Genomic DNA, 20,173 nt, shown 5'->3' with positions numbered 1-20,173 from the left:
ATGTATAGCTGAACAAAGTGTGTAGCCAGAATGGGCCTTTCAGAGTAGAGGACCAAGGCACCTACTATTTACTAAAACTCCTGGCAGTATATTTCATCTTCGGAAATATATCTAAAGAAGGGTAAAAAACCCCAACCTTTTAAGGACTAAAACTGAAAACCTAAAGTTCTAAATAAATAGAAAACGTTAAAATTATTTACCAAAGTCAGTTAATACATGGCATGTTAATTATACAGACCAAGAAATTCATAATAAAATTTTCTAAAAACTATGAAAGTAAATGCTATAAAGATTTATAATACTTCCACTATGGGATTTGGAAACAAAGACAGCTTTCAAGCCAAAAGTTCAAGTCTCCCAAAGACATCCTGGTTTTGTGATCCTAGGCAGGTCATTCTTAACCTTCTGATCATCTGGGAAACTCTCTTTTGAGTTGCAGAAGGTGTTCCCAATATTCACTGAGAAGGGGGAGTTTTCTCTCCCAAGAAATTCTCTGACAGAAATTCCTTAGTCCTTTTATCCATCCTAAACCCTACTATGGGTTAGGCAGTGGAGCTACAAGTTTTACTTGTATGAGCTACAGGGATAAGATGTGTATTTGCCAAGGAGAATAAAAGGAAAATGACAGGAGTAAGTAGAGCTATGTTGGTACAGTTGTCTGACTCTCCATCACCCCGTTTGAAGTTTTCTTGTTTGCAGAGGTTTGCCATTTCCTTCTCCAGCTCATTTTACAGAAGAGGATCTGAGGCAAATGGAGTGAAGTGATTTATCCTTGACAAATGTCTGAGACTGGATCTGAATTCAGGAAAATAGTCTACTTGACTCCAGCCCAATGCTCTATCCACTGCACCACTTAGCTGCCCCCATCATTGTAGAAAGAACATAAATTTTGATAAGGTAATACTAATAGACAAGCACATTAATGTATATATTAAGGGTAAAGAAATATTGTAAAACATAAATCAATTTCTGTCATCTAAAGTCTTGAATACATACATAGGCATGTTCCACCCTAGGTTGTATTTCACAACTCAGTTCTATTAAAATTTCCAAAACTATTTACTTACTACTTTGAGTCTAAGTTCTTTCATTACACTTTGTGATACCTCTACAGTTTCCCATTTATCTCTGCACAAATAGTCACAATTCTGTTTCAGGACTTCTCCTTGTCTGTCATTGCAATAGTCTCCTTATGGTGGTGTTCCAGCCTCCATAAATTTTCCACACAGCTGACAAAATAATTTTCCTAAAGCACAAGTTTTAAGCACATCACTCTCCTGCTCAATAACAGAGACTCCTTATTCCCTCTGGATTCAACTACAATTCCTTTGTTTGGCATTAAAGCCCATTCCAATCTGGCACTAACCTCTCTTTCCAGCCCAATTTGTACACACACACCAGTACCAAACAAATTGACTTTCCTGCTGCTCCTCAGATGACATTCCACTTTTTTGTTTGTTTTAAAGCTGTGACTCAGATGTCTCCCTGTGTGGAGGAAAGCAGGTCTTCCTCACCTCTGTCTCTTGGGATCCCTGGTTCCATCAAAGCTCAGGTCAAACACCAACTCTGATCTGAAGCCTCCTCCTAACTACCACATTCCTTTCTTCACTCTGGCTGCTAGAACTTACCTCCTCAAATTATTTTGTGGTTGCTGTTCAGTTATGTCCAATGCTTTGTGACTATCCATGAGAATTTTTATTTTTGCAAAGATATTGGAGTGGTTTGTCATTTCCTTTTTTTCTTTTTTAAGGTTTTTGCAAGGCAATGGGGTCAAATGGCTTGCCCAAGGCCACACAGCTAGGTAATTATTAAGTGTCTGAGGCCAGATTTGAACTCAGGTTCTCCTGACTCCAGGGCCAGTGCTCTATCCACTGCACCACCTAGCTGTCCCTGTCATTCCCTTTCCCAGTAGATTAAGGCAAACAGAATTTAAATGACTTGTCCAGGATCACATAACTAGAAGGATCTGAACTCAGAGCCTTCTGTTTCTAGGCCTAGTGCTCAGGCCCAGTTGCCTCTAATTTTGTTTATAATTAGATATAAACATACTTGAGGGATGGGGATGTTTCACTTTTGTCTTTGCACCCCAAACACCTAGCCAAGTGAGCAACTTATCAGAGGTATACAATAAACATTAAACAAAAATCTGCATTCTCACTGATCAAATGACCATCTGGATCTACATAGGGTTTTAGTGGTAATGATTACTGACCACATGATAGTTGAGCCTTGTTTCTAAATCTGAAGAATTTGTCCAAATATTGATCAGGTTCAACTGATATGAGCTTTGGAAGATATAGGATGATCAAAATTCATTTTGTAGGTTGACAATTCTTTAACTTCTCTCTCTAGAGGTAAGACATCAACAATAGCATCAAATGTTAATGGATTTTTGCTAAGAATGTTGTGTGTATTCTTTCCAGGGGTACAGATTGTACAATTCCTGTCCTTGTCATCTGACAGATATTACAAAAAGGACTCTCAGGGTGGGGGGGCATACCCTTCAACATTTCACTGGGTACCAGTGTTAATGCTTGGGCTGTCCATCTGTCATCTCTCACTCTTGTTACATGATTTGTGAGGTTTCAGAGAAACTCATAATTGAAAGGCACCTCTCTAGTTCAACCCACACCGGAACAAGAATCCCATCCATACTCATCTCCCATGCTGCTTTGCTGAGGAGAAACTCACGACCTCTGAAGAGTGCTCCATTCCACTTTCAACCCAAATCTGCCTTTCTAAAGCTTCCACATATTTGCTCCTCAAGGACTATGAAGAATAGCTCTGTTCCCCTGTCCAAATCGATATGGTAAATATCTGAAGGCAGTTATCAATCACATCCCCTCTACAGAGAACTATAACATCCTCTCTAGAGACAGCTGTTGCTTCCCCTCTACATCATCTTTTCTGTAGGCTAAAAATCCCCCTTCCAAATGTTCCTTAGGCACAGAATTACAATACCTTTCCTTTCCCCTTTCTGCAAGCCCTCCCTCCACTACACACTGCTGAGTTTATTAATAGTCGCCCAGAACACTGAACAGACAGTCAGAGAACAGCCTCAAGTCCTGGGCTCTTTGCTTATTAGATCACATGCTTAGACCCTGAGCAACTTGTGAGCTTCCAGTGCCTGGCATCCCAGACATGTTGCTCCTATGAAGTGGATTTACTATTAAAACAAGTTTAAGACTTTGTATTTATCCCTGAAAAATTTCTATGATTAAATCTATCTTAAGACTCTAACTTGAAGATCTGGTGGGGGATCATGAATCTGTCATCCACTGTGTCTTCCCAGCTGTGTGTTCCTATCTTTTTGTCTTCTGCAAATATGATAAATATGTTATCTGTGTCTTCACCTAAGAAATTGCTAAGAATGACAAAGGATCACAGATTGAGAGCTAGAAGCACCTTTGGAAGATGGTGAAATTGAGATACTGAGAGGGTGAGTGACTTGTCCATGGCGATAAAGCTGGTAAGTATCTGAGGTAGAATTTGAACTCAGGTCTTCCTATACTTAAGTTCCATGCCCCATGCTGTTTCTCTTGTAGATCATCCTGAGTTATCAGGGGAACAACCACAGGTCCCAGGTGTGAACACCAGTAGAAGAAACCACTTCCCAATCTGAGTCTGAGTCCTTAATAGCTAGTTCCAAATTCACCAAACTATACCATCACTTACAGATTTAATCAAATGTTTTGCTAAAATACAGGTAAATATTATTCAACAGCATTCTCCTGACCTACCAGAGTTGAGTAAAACTTTGTGAGGGGGGAAAAAAAGGAATTAAATTAGTCTGACATGTTTTTATTGATGTTGGCTCCTTGCAATACTGACTTTCATTTCTAATTAATATAGTCTAGAATGTTGTCAGGAGCTCAAGCAAAGTTTACTGGCCAATAATTTGTAGACTTTATTCTCTTTCCTTTTTGGAAAACCATAACATTTGTGCCATACTATTATGGTATTGAGATTTCAACTACTTGCTTACAAAATATGACATTTCACTCAGTCTTCATAACACTATTCTAAAATCTTCTCCCTTTACTAAATACCATGGCTTCCTATTTACATTACCTCTTCAAATACCCAGGATCTGTCTGAAATCTAGCTTAATCTCAATAACCAAATTTATTCCTAGAAAAATCAACTGACTTCCTCAAGTCTCTTATCTCATAAATAGAAGAACGGCCTCAGATTGGGAGTCCAAGGGCAGCTGCGATTCATTTTCACTTCTATCTGCCTCAGTTTTCTCATCTGCAAAATAGTACCTATCTCCCAAAATTGTTCTGAAGATAAAATATATGGAAAGCATTTTGCAACATACTTCAAGAGCAATATAAATAGTAATTCTTTTTGTTATTATTAAAATAATGGTAATAATTTAGAATTTTTCTTTCAGAAACCTCAAAGAATGCAATTCTCCAGTCCTACCTCCAATATTTTGTCTATCATTCAAATTAATCTGAGAGATGAAAGCAATAGAGGAAATAAAAAAAAAAGGAACAAGATAAATGTGAAAGGTTCAGACTGTTCTTCATTTTCCTTTTATAAATATTTGTGGTCAGGGGCAGCTAGGTGGCATAGTGGATAAAGCACCGGCCCTGGAGTCAGGAGAACCTGGGTTCAAATCCGGTCTCAGACATTTAAAAATTACCTAGCTGTGTGGCCTTGGGCAAGCCAATTAACCCCATTTGCCTTACAAAAACCCCAAACAAACAAACAAATAAATAAATACAGCGAAAATAAATAAATAGATGTTTCTGATCATTGGAACTGAGAGCCTAAAACCTGAAATTCCTAAACTCCATTATTTGATTCCTTCATGTGTCACAATCCATATCTTCAATTAGACTCTATTTTAAATTACAACTGGGTCTCATGTCCCTTCAATAATATTTAGTTCTATCACAAATTCATTAAATGATTAGCATCAATCCCCTCTCCCCGAGCCAAGTCCCAAACAAATCAAGGAAACCATATTCTTATTTCAAATGGGTATATTTCTTTTTTTTATTTTAAAGATTTTATTTATTTTGAGTTTTACAATTTTCCCCCTAATCTTGCTTCCCTCCCCCCCACAGAAGGCAATTTGCCAGTCTACACATTGTTTCCATGGTATACATTGATCCAAATAGAATGTGATGAGAGAGAAATCATATCCTTAAGGAAGAAACATAAAGTATAAGAGATAGCAAGACTACATAATAAGATATCAGTTTTTTCCCCTCTAATTTGAGGGTAATAGTCCTTGGTCTTTGCTCAAATTCTACAATTCTTTCTCTGGATACAGATGGTATTCTCCATCACAGATAGCCCAAAATTATCCCTGATTGTTGAACTGATGGAATGAGCAAATCCATCAAGGTTGATCATCACCCCCATGTTGCTATTAGGGTGTACAATGTTTTTCTGGTTCTGCTCATCTCGCTCAGTATCAGTTCATGCAAATCCTTCCAGGCTTCCCTGAATTCTCATCCCTCCTGGTTCCTAATAGAAAAATAGTGTTCCATGATATACACATACCACAGTTTGTTAAGCCATTCCCCAATTAAAGGACATTTACTTGATTTCCAATTCCTTGCCACCACAAATAGGGCTGCTATGAATATTTTTGTATAAGTGATGAATTTACCCTTTTTCATCATCTCTTCAGGGTATAGACCCAGTAGTGGTATTGCTGGATCAAAGGGTATGCACATTTTTGTTGCCCTTTGGGTGTTCAAATGGGTATGTTTCTACAAATTCAGGAGAGACATTACCAATTATAGGCAGAAATTTATTAAATGGAAACCTAGGAAGGCAGAAACACAGCCCAGCCTCTGGTTTCACCACACTGAAAGGTCTTCCCTAGAACATGGTACACCATGATGGCCTCATAATCTAGGAGTGAGTGATGAGAATGATGGCAAGGTTGAAAAATGTCTCAGATGGAAAGTGAAGAGACTTCAGTGGAGAAACCGCAGGGTGACTTTAGGTCCTATTTAACATATGTCAGGATATACCTAGAGAGGGAGTCACTAGTTAACTGAGTTAACAATAATGACATTAATGATGACTGCACTTAACTCAGCACTTTTGTAGTGTTCTCAATCAATTGTCACAAATCCTTGGGAGGCAGGTACCATTATTATTCCCATTTGACAGATAAGCAAAGAGGCTAAGAAATTTTCCCAAGGCCACACAGTAAGTATCTGAAACTGGATTTGAATTCAGATCTTCCTGATTCCAGATGCAGCACTTTGGGAACAGATATTTTCTTTCCATGTCAGCAATAGAGAGGTTCTACCATGGCTGTGTTATATTGTGCTTATGATCACAATACCGTATGGCATTATTTGACGAGTACAAAGTGAGATTAAACTGGCCGTGGGTTAAACACAAAACAGTTAAAAAAAATTAAACATTAAAGATGGTCAGAAAGACTCTTGGTAGTGCAGCAATAAGCCCCCAGGACAGGTGGGGCAATCTATGAGAAGAAAAAAAAAGAAAATAAGTCATGTCTGGGCTGTTCTAGCTCTGAGTACAAACTTTTCTTTATGTCCTGTATGTGTTTTACATACTTAGTGGCTTAATTTTTCTACTCAGAAGTGCCTCATCAATTTGGGGTCCACTGAAGTCAGAACTTATGACCATCAAGAAAGTCTAGACTGATATTTATCTTTGCATCATCTAAGAAAAGTATCTGGTTAGTAAGGTACTAATATAATCATTTTCTTAGAAAGACTGTTTTTAAACTCTTTAAAGGATAAACTGCTTCTAAGTACTTCAGGAAAAAAAAACATACAGAGTAAAAATGACGTTAGCAGTGCTTGGTACTATTTTTTTTTCCAAAGAGAAAGTAATAGAAATGGGCATTTTTTAAAGCCTCAATGAAAATGTGTAACCTAAAAACTGATTTCCTCAAAGTCAGAGAAGAAAAGTAAACCTTGGGTCTCAAGGGATAGAGCTTGTTAACAGAGAGAAAATTTCAGGTGGGAGAGAGTTTAAGGTAAATGAATGGATGAGGTAGATATGAGATTAAAAATATGGCTTAAAGAGACTAGAATATTCTTAGTGGGTGAAAAGGATTTGAGGGGAGAAGACTGTGAGCTAAGTAACAAATTTATTAGAAGAGGGGAAGTGTCTTAGAAGTACAAAGACGACAGCAACAAGGAACTGAATAGGAACAAATCTCTACAGAGATGTGGCTGCAATAGGATGATGGCTAGGGGAGGAGATGAAAGTGGACAAGGAGAATAAAGGGGATGCCAATCCCTCATTTTGGCCTAAGTGTCAATGTGGATGAGAGAAGCCTTGGTATGAGGTAGGAAGTAGGAGGTAGGAGCCTTGGATGGGGTTTCTAAAGAGGTGGTTCTATAAGAGAAAGATGGCTCAATGGGTACTAGACAGAGTATGAAAGGAAGACATATAATATCCTCAACCTAAAGTTGGAAGCAACTATAGGGGTAATCAGGTTATCTAGTTTAAACCCAATTTTCCCCAGGGCCCAATGGTCATCAAGACCCATCTTCCATCTTCAGAGTGACCTTCACATTCCCATCCATTTCCCTGCCACATAGACATATTCCATCAACCAACCAGACACCCTGATTAGTGCAACATCACTTTAGGAAATCCAGCGCCAAAGGGTAGCCAATATTGGCTGCCAACACTCTCTACAACCCAACTTCCATTGTAAGCTCAGTCTCACTTTATTCACCTCTGCCTCACAATGAATTGATCACTGTAATAAGAATCAGAGGACTTGAATTCAATTCATTTCATAGTTAAGTTGCCTCCTGGGGCCTTTATTCAGCCTGAGAGGGCGGTAAAGCCAAGAAAGCAAAAGAAATAAAACGAGGTAGACCATCTGTTACCTTGAATTCTGACTTATTCATTCTGATTTCTAAACATATACTCATTTGACAAATATTGACCAAGCACTTACTATGTAGGTAATGTGTAGGGAGTGTAAGACATGATTCCCAGTACCTTACAATTTAGTCGGGGGAGATGAGACACATCTGTGATCTTAACAACAACAGCTATTCTTCATCTCACTGAATTCTCATGGTGATTATGTGAGGTAGGCATCAGAGGCACTTTATCAATAAGAAAAAAGCTAAGCCTCCAGAAAGTGACTCACTTTCTCATAGTCAAAGAGCAGCGAATGTGAGAGGTGGAAGTGAGCTGAGGAACCTCCTATTCCTTCACCCAGCACTCTTCCTAGGAACTTCCATGGAGCCCTACAGAATGAAGCAGAGGGCTTGGGTCATCATGGGATTTTGAAGAAATGGGAGGAAGGAAGGAATCCAAGTTCCCATTTTTCATCCTTTATCCAGCCACTAACACTCATCAACACTGATCTCCTTCTGAAGGTAGCTCTAGCCTACTCACATCCTTGTGGTTGTCACCTTTGTACCTCTTTGGGGCAGAAAGACTAAGAGAAATATGTTCAATGTATATGCATTTAGTATTCTAATTAAAAATCATTCATTCATTAAAATAAGTTCCCCTTTTGCAGCATGATGGTTATGGAAATATTTTGTATGATTTTACATATATAATCAATATTCATATTGCTTGCCCTCTCAAGAGGAAAAAAGGAGGCCCAGGAGGAAGGGAGAGAATTTGGAACTCAAAATTTTAAAAAATGAAATTAAAAATTTATTCTAAAATATAATTTTGAAATGTTTAATAAATTTTTTAAAAAGATCTTTTTATGGCCCCTTGATCTCATCTGATTCATTGTACCTCAATTAAGAACAATGAAATCCCACTTGTTAATAACCAATGTTCTGCCATATTTTTACTAATTCAAATAAGTCATCAACCCATTTCTAATACTTTCTTTTATTTCTTAAATGTAAGAAGTAATCTCAAAATAAAATCAAGATGAATAACAAACAACCCTGCATGTTAGCTTACATCTCCTTCTAATAAGGATTTGGTACCTCACTGGAAGAAACGTAGCAGACAGAGAAAAGTTTTAACAAGAGACAATGGGAACAATTTGGCCCAGTGGAAAGAGTGTTAGTTTTGGAGACAGGTGGTGGTCTCTGTTCAAATTGTCTGAGATACTGGACAAATCACTTAAAATTAATTGGTTTTGGTTTCCTCAAGCAGACTAACTAGAAGCATTAGCTTCTCTGAATCTGGTTACTGGTTCATAATCCTCTATTCTCTATATGCTTGCTTTATTTTTCCTAAACTTATTTGAAAACATCACAATTTTTTTCATTGGATTCTCTTCTAAAAATGCAGGAATCAAAACTTAATCCTCAGTATGAAAGGGAAAAGACCAACAAGAAATCAGGGCTGACAAATTTTGCCTCATTGCTGGTAATCACAGTCACAATAAGCAATCAGAGGAAAATCAGTGAAGATCAAGATATGATTTCAAATCTCCCTTAAGGTACTAACAACACTCAAACCAGTATTTACTGATATGTAAACAAGAAGAAACACAGAAAACTGTGAAGTTTGGAAAACTCCAGTTGGTGGCTTGTATTGTTACTCCTTCCTTTCCCCATAGGCTCCTTACTTCTGAAAGCTGATATTAATCTGAGGAAGCAAGGTAATCTCTTCTTGTCTCACTTTCAATTCATAACCCATCTGACTTATGCCTCTATTCTGATAAGGAAGAATTCAAACCCAAATGATATTTTTGATAGATGCTTGATAGGGATAGGAATTCACTGCAAAGTACTATTTAAAAAAATAAAAAAACAAAATAACAACAATAAACACTTGTTTCACAGATTTAAACATGAGGGAAGTTTGAAGAAATTCAAGACTTGATATTATGATAGCCTTTTGTAATTAAACAATTTTTACCTTAAAAAAAAGAAATACATACATATGCTTGAGTCTCTCTGAAGATTATAAAATTTTGTTTTTCTCACTGATAAATTTGAAAGTTAATTCTGGTACACGATACATCATTACTCAAACCTAGTTTGGAAATCTAATGAAAACATAAAGTTTTTTCAAATAAAAAATTTTAAAATAAATATGAAGTTTCAAGAACATTTATTTCAAAGTTTCTCTTTCATTTGACATACTAGAGAAGTTAACAATGATTCTATTTGTAGTCATTTTTTTCATTCTATTTCCCATGCAGTTCATGCAGCTAAATACAGATGGTAAGAGCAGCCTGTTTTATAAGATGCAGCATTTAAAGTTCAGTCAGTTTAAACAAAATATTAACTGTTAATAGGAAAGATGGTTAGCAGGAAAATGAGGACCTAGAAAATTCATCAGAAGGAAGGAAGGAAAGAAAATAGAAGATTTTGAATTACCTCATTATTCTATCACCTATTGCTGTTCCTCTGACATTAAATCTAGTGAAAGGAACACAAAATGAAATGACTAAAGTCATTCACAAACACCTCAAAGGGTCAAATGTTTAAATAAATATTAAGTCCTCCATTTGCATGATTAATTACTTTATTCTAAAATGACTGAAGTTTCCCCCATGATTTGGAACAGTTAAATAAGGAAGATGATATATAAAAGTGTATGAGAAAACCAAGATAACAAGAATAAATGAAGTTAGCATGGAGGAAGAGTGAATGGGACTGGTTCTTCTATTCCTCTAAATAGCATAGTCATAATAATTTGTGACCCCATTACCAAATGTAAGGAAATGCACCGAGTCAACAATTTTCATAAGAAATGCTGAGCTCAGCTGCGATTAAGGTAAGCAATAATTCAAGGATCTCATTCATCAGAGATAGACATGTTTGTAATGAATTTAAGGGTATATTTATCTTTCTGAAAACATGTTTTCCATCTAATTTTTGTTGTATAGAATTCTATGTAGTCCGCAGGCAATTTCTAATTGACTATCACTGCCTATTGTTTTTCAGTTGTTGGATCAGATGATCATCAATCACTATCACTTCAAGAAACCTTAAAGATACTGTATCTTTTTGTAAGGGTTGATATTTTTTCATTTTCTGATACAGTTTGCTTATTCCTTTTTTATTTTCCACTTATAAGGTCCCTTCTATGGACAAACTTGGAGAGATCAGATGCTGCATCTATTTTAATATTTTGATTTCCAACAAGTACTCACCAGAGAGCATAACCTAGTTATTGTCTAAGATATCTTTAATTTACTGTGAATAGTTCCAGGGATATATTTTTAGTTAATGGGAGCATTCCATTTAAGATCTCTATGTTAGTTGTTAAAGCCTTTATTCTAAAACATTTTCTTTTCATGCTTGATCTCAGCAAAAAAAAAAAAAAAAAAAATCTGGATTATATTTTCTCAACCAACTTAAAAGAATGCAAATTTGAATCTTTAATACTTTAAGGGGCTGTTCTAATCTTAATGGCACACATATGAAACTAGTGTACAAGTTTGTTGCAAAAAACGACTTTGTTCTAAGTAATATAAAGAGCTCTCAAAAAAGCTGGGATGTTTAGGTAGTCACTTAGAAATAGAAGCTTACAGAAGAGAAATACATCTTATTCTTTATGGACCAGAACATTCTAAATAATCAGTCGTTGGATTCTAACTCTAATAAGGTAGCTGAGAGGGAAGCCTGTAAGACTCATGTCCTTTTACTGTGATTTTTTCATCCAAATCTGGAAAGGTATATCTTGGACAGGATGTCTTGAAGTCTGCCAAATTAAATTATGGGGGGAGGGGGAGCTTACTCTCATTAGAAATGGAAACCCTTGAAGATTCTCTGATTATAAACTGATGATCATATATCTTGACTTTTCTTCCTTTAGGACAGAACTGAAAACATCTGTTTTCAGTGAAACTGACTCACAAGGTTTCTTTGGAACAAAGAATTATAGCTGTAAGACATACATATTAGAAAGTACATGAATATGTAGGCAGTTCATGTTAACAAGTGGTTTTTGGAAAGGGAAGAAATATAAAAACTGCTGCTGATGGAAATTTGTCAGAAGAAAAGTGTTTCAATGTAATAAGGGTAGGAGTGTGAGTGTGTGTGTGTGTGTGTATTTGCCCATAATGGAGGACAATATTATGGACGTTATGAAATATTCTAGTTAAACAGGTTTTAACATAGCTTCAGAAACTAAAACTTATATTTAGTCTTAAAAAGAAATTGCTTGCCCAATGTCTGAATCCAAGTCTGCTTTAACAAGTTTTGACTCAGGAGAATGATAATTAATTGTGAAAATTTGGCAACTCAAGGAAAGCTGAATTTTATTATAAAAGAAGCAATGTCTAATGACTGTACCAATCACTCCATCACCTCATGTATATGTACAACTATAACTAATTTTTAAATGTCTTTCATGTTTATTTTACATATATTTAAAATGTATTTTACATGTGTTTGTCCTGTATCTTTCCATTAATGTCTAAATTTCCTGGCTGCTCTGTTGTTTTATTTATTACCTACCATTCGCTTATGTAAGCATATAGTTTTGGAGCCTTAAAGTGAGGTGATCTGACACCAAAGATCAATCAGAAAGGTATTCCCCACCTTCAGAGATTGGCTAAATTCTGGGTCAGCCTTGAATTTATCTTGGTACCTGTGAATGAACTGAGGTATGAGAAGGTAATCTGCTCAAGCATGGAATAATGCAAAATTGTCCTCAGATTAGGGAATCACAGTAATAATGAGCCACCCAATATTGATGTGCCTTTCTGGAGTGGGTTGAGGTGCAGGTGCTACATAGAGTTTTCCTTAGTCTTGAACAAAGGGAAGCTTTGAAAAAATAATCAATGGAGGAAGAGAATTTCCTGGGGCTGCTCTGTACTCAAATGTAATCTAAATAGCTTTAAGGAATGCAAAAAATGAGATGCTGAGGTCTTAATTATTCCTCTTTTTGTTTTTGGAGTAGACACAGAATTTTACTGGCACAACAATATGATACATAAAATGTTTGAGACAGTTTCTGGGTAACTGATCATGCTAACAATAATTAATAAAGAGAGTCAGTGATACCCTCAGCGCCAAGAGCCCCCCACCCATGAAATCCACTCAATGCTTAAATGCCCCTGGGTGCTCTGGTTGGTTAATAAGTAATGAGAGAATGAATATTATAAGGAAAGGTGGGCATATTCTAATCCAATGAGGGTCTGGGGGAACATGACTCTAATCACTCAGTTTTGCTCAAAATGACTTCTCTATATTCATATCACCCTCCCAAGGGTAATCTAGACAAAAGGGGAATCCACTTTTACCCAGGTATATCTGAGTAATAAACACAGTGGGGTCAGAATGCATCAATTCACCTAAACTAAAATTTCTTAACGTTTTGAACAGATTTGAGTTTTCCCTTCTCATTATCAGTCCTGCACTTCAAAGGCTGCCTGAATAACAAATCAAAGAATTGAATTCTGAATGAGAAAGTGATAAAGGAGAATAACCTTAGTTCTAATTCAATAACTGGTTAACAATATGAAAAAAATAACAATTTCTCCCAGCAGTGAGGGAGGGTAAACCTAGCTGGCAGCTTAAAAACTCAAAGAAACAAAAGGCAGGACTAGCATTCAGGTAGCCTGACTGCTACAGCAGCCTCATCAGACTCTGCTTTTGAATGTCAGATCTGATCTAAGAAATCAGCATTTAATGGCTATACAATGCTAAACAAACCATGTGACTTCTTAGATTCTAAATATTCCCAACTAAAAAATGAGGATGCATAAGTGTCAGAAAATACTAACAAGATATTAAAATGTATTTTTTTTTGCAAGCAGTAAAGATCTGGATATTTCAATCCTTGACTTTGTCTTTTTTATATATACATATACACACATATATATACATACAAATATGAACACATATACATATATACATGTATAAATGTGTGGATATGTGTGTATATACTTGTGTGCATACATAGGCATATACACTTGCTGTGCAAACATGAAAAAGTTCAAACATGGAAAAGTTTCGCTTTCCAAGAAATTTCTTCATAATAAAGGAGTTGGTCAACATGGTCTCCAAGGTACCTTCCATCTTTAAAGTTCTAGGATCACCTGTCAGGAAGATACTTATTTAACAAACCCAAATTTTAGCAGATGTACACTACATTCTACCAAAAGTGCAGTAATGATTTGCCATATTTTTGGCAACAGTATCAATGGCCAGTTGATAAATGGAAACTATATGATATATATGGAAGCATTTAAAGTGTGGCTAAAAGAAGGCTGAGTTGGAACCCAAAGACCTTATTTCTGTGTGACTACAAGATGAGTCACTTAACCTCTTGGGGCCTGTTTCCTCACTTGTAAAATGAGAAGGCTGGAAACAATGGTCTTTAAGTCATATTTCCAAGCTAGATTCTAAAGATGTGATCCTGTTATTAGATACTCTCTCTGACTGCATGCTTTTCTACTTAATTATATCATAGAGTCATGTTTCTCTAACGTTTCTCTTTCTTCAGAAACCTCAGTATTTTTTTAAAAAATGAATTTCAGTTTTTAGTCTTTGTACCTTAGCATCTCTTCTGATGGCAGCCTTCCTTAGGTTCTAAGGAAGGCCTAAATATGAACTGCTGTTTTTCCTACAATGATGGTAATGGGGGCGCAAAGAATCAGTGAAAGGAAATAAGAAGACAAGATGGTGTGAGTAATCAATCTGGGTCTGAACATGGAGAAAAAGAACTTGATTTGTATGAAAAAGCTTCAAGCTATTTCCAGCCAGACCTTTTCTGATCATGATTAAAGGGAAATCAGAATTACTTTACTTGCTTTACCAACAAGGAATCTAATGTATGATGTAATTTGGAAGTTGAGTTCATGGATGCCTCTGCTGAAACTTGTTTTCACAGCACTTACCATTCTGCTAAAGTATTAAGAGCTCAATGACAGCTCACTTTTTTCATTACATGTTGAGTTAAATTGTTTATATATTTTGCTCATTCGGAGTCTCCTCCTAGACATTTGAAAAGATGAAATGAAATTTCACTGCTGCTTAATCTACATCCTAAAAAGATAAAACTAGGTTCTGTGAGAAAGAAGAGGGATAGAAACATTGGCTTGGATGGCATTATCTGCAGAAACTTTTTTTCTAGAAGAACAAGATAACAATGAATACAATTGGTCTATCAAGTACAGAATGAGAACAAAACAAGTTCTTTCAAAAACTTAATCTTCTGACCATTTAATTAGCAGGTGAGGAGCTGTGAAAAGGGATAGCAGTAATTTAATTCCTTCCTTACATGGTTTCAGTTAATGAGCACCATTTCTCCTGTTTCTAAATTGAGCCATTGAGTTTAGCTGGAACTAGAGTTAAAATACTGCTACTCAGAAAAATATATCCAAGCTCCCCCTCAATTAATAGTCACTAGAGAAGAGGTATAAATGTGGTGACAGATGTTTTCTACAAAGCTGGCAACTCCAAGTGAAACTTGTAAGCTAAATATAAGCTTGGTTCTCTAAATAGCCAACCTTCTCCCATAGTTTACCATCATCTTCTTGTCTTTCTAAGTTTAGACCCAGACTGATGACTAGAGTTTTGTATCAATCAGAAAATTCTACTCAGCTCTTAAAGATGTTTCCCCAAAGAATATGAAATATAAAATCATTTTTAATTTGAAAAAGAATATGAGCATATATATTAATCTGGAAATCTGCATCTTCTTGGGAAAAGCAAGTCAGGTATCAAAAAATTTAGGCCTCTCTTCTGCAACAATTCTAGAAAATCTAACTAATTTCAAATAACATCCTATGAGAGATATGCATTATAGACAAAACTGAAGGGCTTACTGACCTATGGCCTGGTCCTGATCGATATCTTGCACCTGGGATTAGGACTGGCTCATCATCACTGTCATCAGTTTCTTGGAAAGCAGAGCCCCGAGTCAATGTTTCTTCGTGAATAAGTGACCCTGTGGATTCTGTTTGGGTGTGAGGCAGATCATGTGTGCCCTCTGCCTGGGCAGTTCCCTCCAGGCTGGGCTGATCTGAAGGCTCCTGGTCCTGCAATTTTTCCTCTGGAGAGGATTCTTCTGGAACTGTGCAAGGGTTGTCAGGGCTAGGGTCATTCTTTTCTTCTGAGCTGCATTCCAGAGGCTCAGAGAAAACTGTCTCTGATTGTGATTAGAAAATGATATGTGTTCAGTTAATCATTCAGCTATCACTAATCATCCAACCTGATTTCAAATTTGTCAAGGTGATGAAAAGTATATACTTTGCATTGGACATTCACTTTGTTTTTCTTTTTGTTACCATAGAAAGTACTACTAGAATTATGTTTGCATATTTAGGGTCATTCCCTTTTATCTTTTTTTTTTTTTTAGGTTTTTCAAGGCAAATGGGGTTAAGTGGCTTCCCCAAGGCCACACAGCTAGGTAATTATTAAGTGTCTGAGACTGGATTTGAACCCAGGTACTCCTGACTCCAAGGCCAGTGCTTTATCCACTACGCCACCTAGCTGCCCCCATTCCCTTTTATCTTATAGTGATCTCAATAAATCAAATTGTACACATAATTACTTATCTAGTATGATTCCCAACAATCTGAAAATGTATACATTTTCCATCACTGTGACATTCCTTTTGAATAGAATAAAAGCAGCTAATCTTCTATCCTGAAATATTATTGAAAAGAACTTCTGACTTCAAAAATACAGGTACTAATAGTACTTTTCATTCCCCATTGTGGGGCAATTGTTTAAAGAATAAAGCAGCCTACCTGTATCTGTGGAATTTTGAGCTGTTTCTTCTGAGGATTCATACTCTTGAGACTTTGTGGACTCTTCAAGAGCTACTGGAATAGAAACATGTAACCATTAATTTGTAAGTAGTTTATAAAAGCAGGCACCAACTTATTAAACCTCTGAATCTGGTCTTTCTTTCTTAAGCTTATCCTCCACAACTTCCTATTCCAATTTTGCTTTTTTCCTCTTTCTGGTTTTAAATAAACATTTATCCCATTTAGGACATGTACAATTATATTAAGATCACTAAATCTGACCTGACATTGGTTCACTTACCAAGAGGTTTTACTGAAAGATTCAGGTACTTATCTGGGTAGCAAACAGTCTTTTTGGTTCTTAAAAGGACATTTTCTTGCCAGTCTTCTTAGGTGATTCTCTAATGCTCAAGTGCCACTGTAGTGAAGTCTCCCACCCCTAGGAAATTGTGACTGTTCCTTCAAGTTACCTTGTATTTATTTATTTGTTTATTTATCTATTTATTTATTTTGTTTATTTATTTTACCTTGTATTTCTTTACCCAAGTATTTTTTGATTTCATATTATATTCCTGCTCCCTCCCCTTCACCTCCATTTCCTCTATAAAATGGAAGCCACATGGGGTTGAGGCTTGGCTTCATTTTGTCTCTATATTCCAAACAACTAACATAGTGTCTTGGAGACACAATGTTTATTATAATGAATTGGTGGGGTGTTCCAGTCATACACACACACACAACCAATTAGCTAGAAATGAGATTCTGAGTAATATTTGTTTAAATGTAGGGCATTCTGAAAATCTTAGTGCAGACAGAAAACTACTTGTTGTTACTGGGTTATTTAGTTGTGTTCAATTCTTTATGACCCTGTGGATCATAACCTGCCAATATCGTCCATGTAGAGGGTCCGCTAATTCCTTCTTCATTGAATTAAGACAGAGTTTAAGTGACTCACTCAGTGTCTGGGGCTGGATTTGAACTCAGGTATCCAGGTCCACTAAGCCCCAATTTTTAAGCCTACAGCACTGGGTATTTCCAGAAGTCTCCCATACAAGTCCCAATCAGGCCTAATCCTACTTAGTTTTCGTGATCAGATGTGATAAGAGATGTTCAGGGTAGTATGTCTGCGGAACTACTAAAGCTCCCCCTTTGGGGATAACTTGGATTCTAGGAAAAGATCCAGGAAAAAAAAAACGAAAACATTTTAAGCAGCTTTCTCTAATAGACTTCTATTGAATGTCAAGTAAGATGACAGGTATTCTAGTTCTGATTCTGTCCTTTAGAAATTATGAGACAATCAACAAATCCCAGGGTGCCTCTGAGCCCCAATTTCTACTGTTTTGAATTTCTCAAAGGGCCATTGAGAAGCTCAAATAATCCATCTATAAACACACTTTGAAGATGTGGCCAGTCTCTTCCACCCTTCCTCATTAAGCACTTCCCAGGTTTTATCCCCCAACTGCCCCTTATTTTTCTTCCCTCTCACTCTCAAGCACCTTGAAAAGCCATCTATCAATACTCAGACCTCCACTCACTCTCTTCAACTCCTTTTTTCTGACCTCACTACTTAGTAAAATGGTGCCTTCAAAATTATCAGTGATGGCTGATGGCTTCCTTTCCATCTTCATCCTCCTTGGCCTTGCTGCAGCATAGGGGGGACAGGAATGGGGCCTTTGACATCCTCCTGGATGTCCTTCCCTCTGGGTTTTCATGATGCTCCTTCCTTTCCCTTCCTAGCTGCTTCATAATCTTTCCATCTCCCTAAGGATGGAAAACAAGGCTTTCTCCTGGATCAACTTCTCTTCTCTCTCTATGCACTACATGATAAGCTCCCATTGCTTTAATGATCAATGTCACCCAAGTGACCTCTAATGCCATCTGTCCAGTGCTAGTCTCTGTCTTGAGTTCCACTTGCATAGTTTAAACTCTCCCTTCTCTCCTCTCATACAATGACCGCTCTGGTTGAGGGTTTCATCATCTTGTCATGTCTATTGCAACGGCTTCCTTATTGGTCTCCCCTCTCTCAAATCCACATGACTGGCATGTCTGTATTCTTAAAAGTCCAGGTCTGACCATCAAACTCCCCCATTACATTTAGAATAAAATACAAATTCCTATTTGGCATTTAAAGTCCTTTATAACCTGGGTACAAATGACATCTCTGGATTTATCATATATTTACTGGATGACTTATTGTTTGTTCCTATGTCCATCAATTCTCCCCCAATTCCTCACCTTTGCTCAGGTTGCCCATATGACTGATGCACTTCCCCCCAAACTTTGCCTCTCACAATCCTAATTTCCTTCAAAGCTCAACTCAGATGCCACCCCTTATAGGAGACCTGACCTGAGTCCATTCCTTCCTTGAGTGCTGATACCTTTCCCCTAAGTGACATTTATTTTGTAGGTATCTGAATGAAGTGAATGAACAAAAAAATGCATTTCTTAGGCACTTAGAAACAGAAAAAGCTAGATAGTTTTTGTTCTCAAGGATAAACCACACGATGAAGTTTCTGATCTGTTTTAGTGTCCCCCCAAACCAGGACATTACAGAGCAGATGCTTAGAAAATCCTTGGTGATTGGTTGGTTGGAATATTACTGGTAACAAGAGCTACTGGGAAACAGTAGGTGGTTTTATTTCTCCATTAATTTTAATTCTACAATCATGAATATTTTTCAAAAGAAATATACACATTTAGGACATAACTATTCATGGAAGTAACAGGCATAACTGTTTAATCTTTTTGTTCCCTATTCCACTTGTGTGAGAATGGACTATGAAGATATTAAGAAGCCCTAATGAAAGCAACCAGAAGGCTTTCACAGACATTCTTCCTAGATCACAACATAATTTTTTTTGTCATGTAACTGAATGGCAGTTAAGATGCAGCTGCATTCATCAATTTTAATAAAATGATTAAGTTGGTAGAGGAAAATTCAGCCTAGAAGGTTTTCTTCAAAGACTCTCATGTACAGATTAAATGAGAGATTATGATTATAGAGATAATTTTATTTAATAATAATATGCATATTAATAACATCAAAAGGTGGCAAAGGAAATATTTTTTTTCAAAGCTTTACACAAATGTCACAAGAGATAATTTCTATAAAATTTAAACAAAGGCATTCTCTAGTGAAAAGGGTCCTATATTTATTTGGTATTTTAGGATTTAAGTAACTATGAGGGAGAGAGTAGAGTTATTACTGAGGACAGACAGACAGATCCCCCCCACACACACAGACAGACTTGGGGTTCAGAAGTCAAATGACTTGAGGTCCATAGCTGACCTGTTCCTCATGCTTTCCTCTGTCTCTCTTTCTCCTCTCTTCAGAGGGTAGGATTCTTTATGGCTATGAGTCACGGAACTCCACAATCTCAGAATAATTCAAATTATAAACAACTGAAAGGGCAATGGAAATTTGCACGGTGGGAGTATAAGTAGGCTGCAGCATGCTACCTATAACGATTTGTGTGAGAGCAACAGAATTAAATACTTTTGAAGACTCAAATGTTTGGAAAAGGACGTGGGCTAGTCACTTAGGAAGAAAAAGAAACCACAGAT

At 36.7% G+C, this 20,173-nt stretch overlaps 1 protein-coding gene across 17 annotated transcripts in view; it reads right to left on the bottom strand.

Moving 5' to 3' along the window:
- DCAF6 (DDB1 and CUL4 associated factor 6) overlaps positions 1-20,173 on the bottom strand; it is a 167,328-nt gene that overhangs the window by 14,971 nt on the left and 132,184 nt on the right. For 8 of the 17 annotated variants that reach the window (XM_074221927.1, XM_074221922.1, XM_074221931.1 and 5 more), the window contains 3 exons: positions 16,610-16,684; positions 15,687-16,005; positions 10,278-10,319 (listed from right to left, as the gene is read on the bottom strand). In XM_074221927.1, coding sequence (XP_074078028.1) covers positions 10,278-10,319; positions 15,687-16,005; positions 16,610-16,684 — 436 coding nt within the window. The remainder of the gene's footprint in view (positions 1-10,277; positions 10,320-15,686; positions 16,006-16,609; positions 16,685-20,173) is intronic. The other 9 variants (XM_074221923.1, XM_074221928.1, XM_074221932.1 and 6 more) reach the window with 2 other exon arrangements.

Source organism: Macrotis lagotis, chromosome 2 (assembly GCF_037893015.1).
Source record: "Macrotis lagotis isolate mMagLag1 chromosome 2, bilby.v1.9.chrom.fasta, whole genome shotgun sequence".
NCBI classification, from domain to species: domain Eukaryota; kingdom Metazoa; phylum Chordata; class Mammalia; order Peramelemorphia; family Peramelidae; genus Macrotis; species Macrotis lagotis.
The sequence above is the reverse complement of the archived record's forward strand: the minus strand, read 5'-3'. Positions and strand labels throughout refer to the sequence as shown.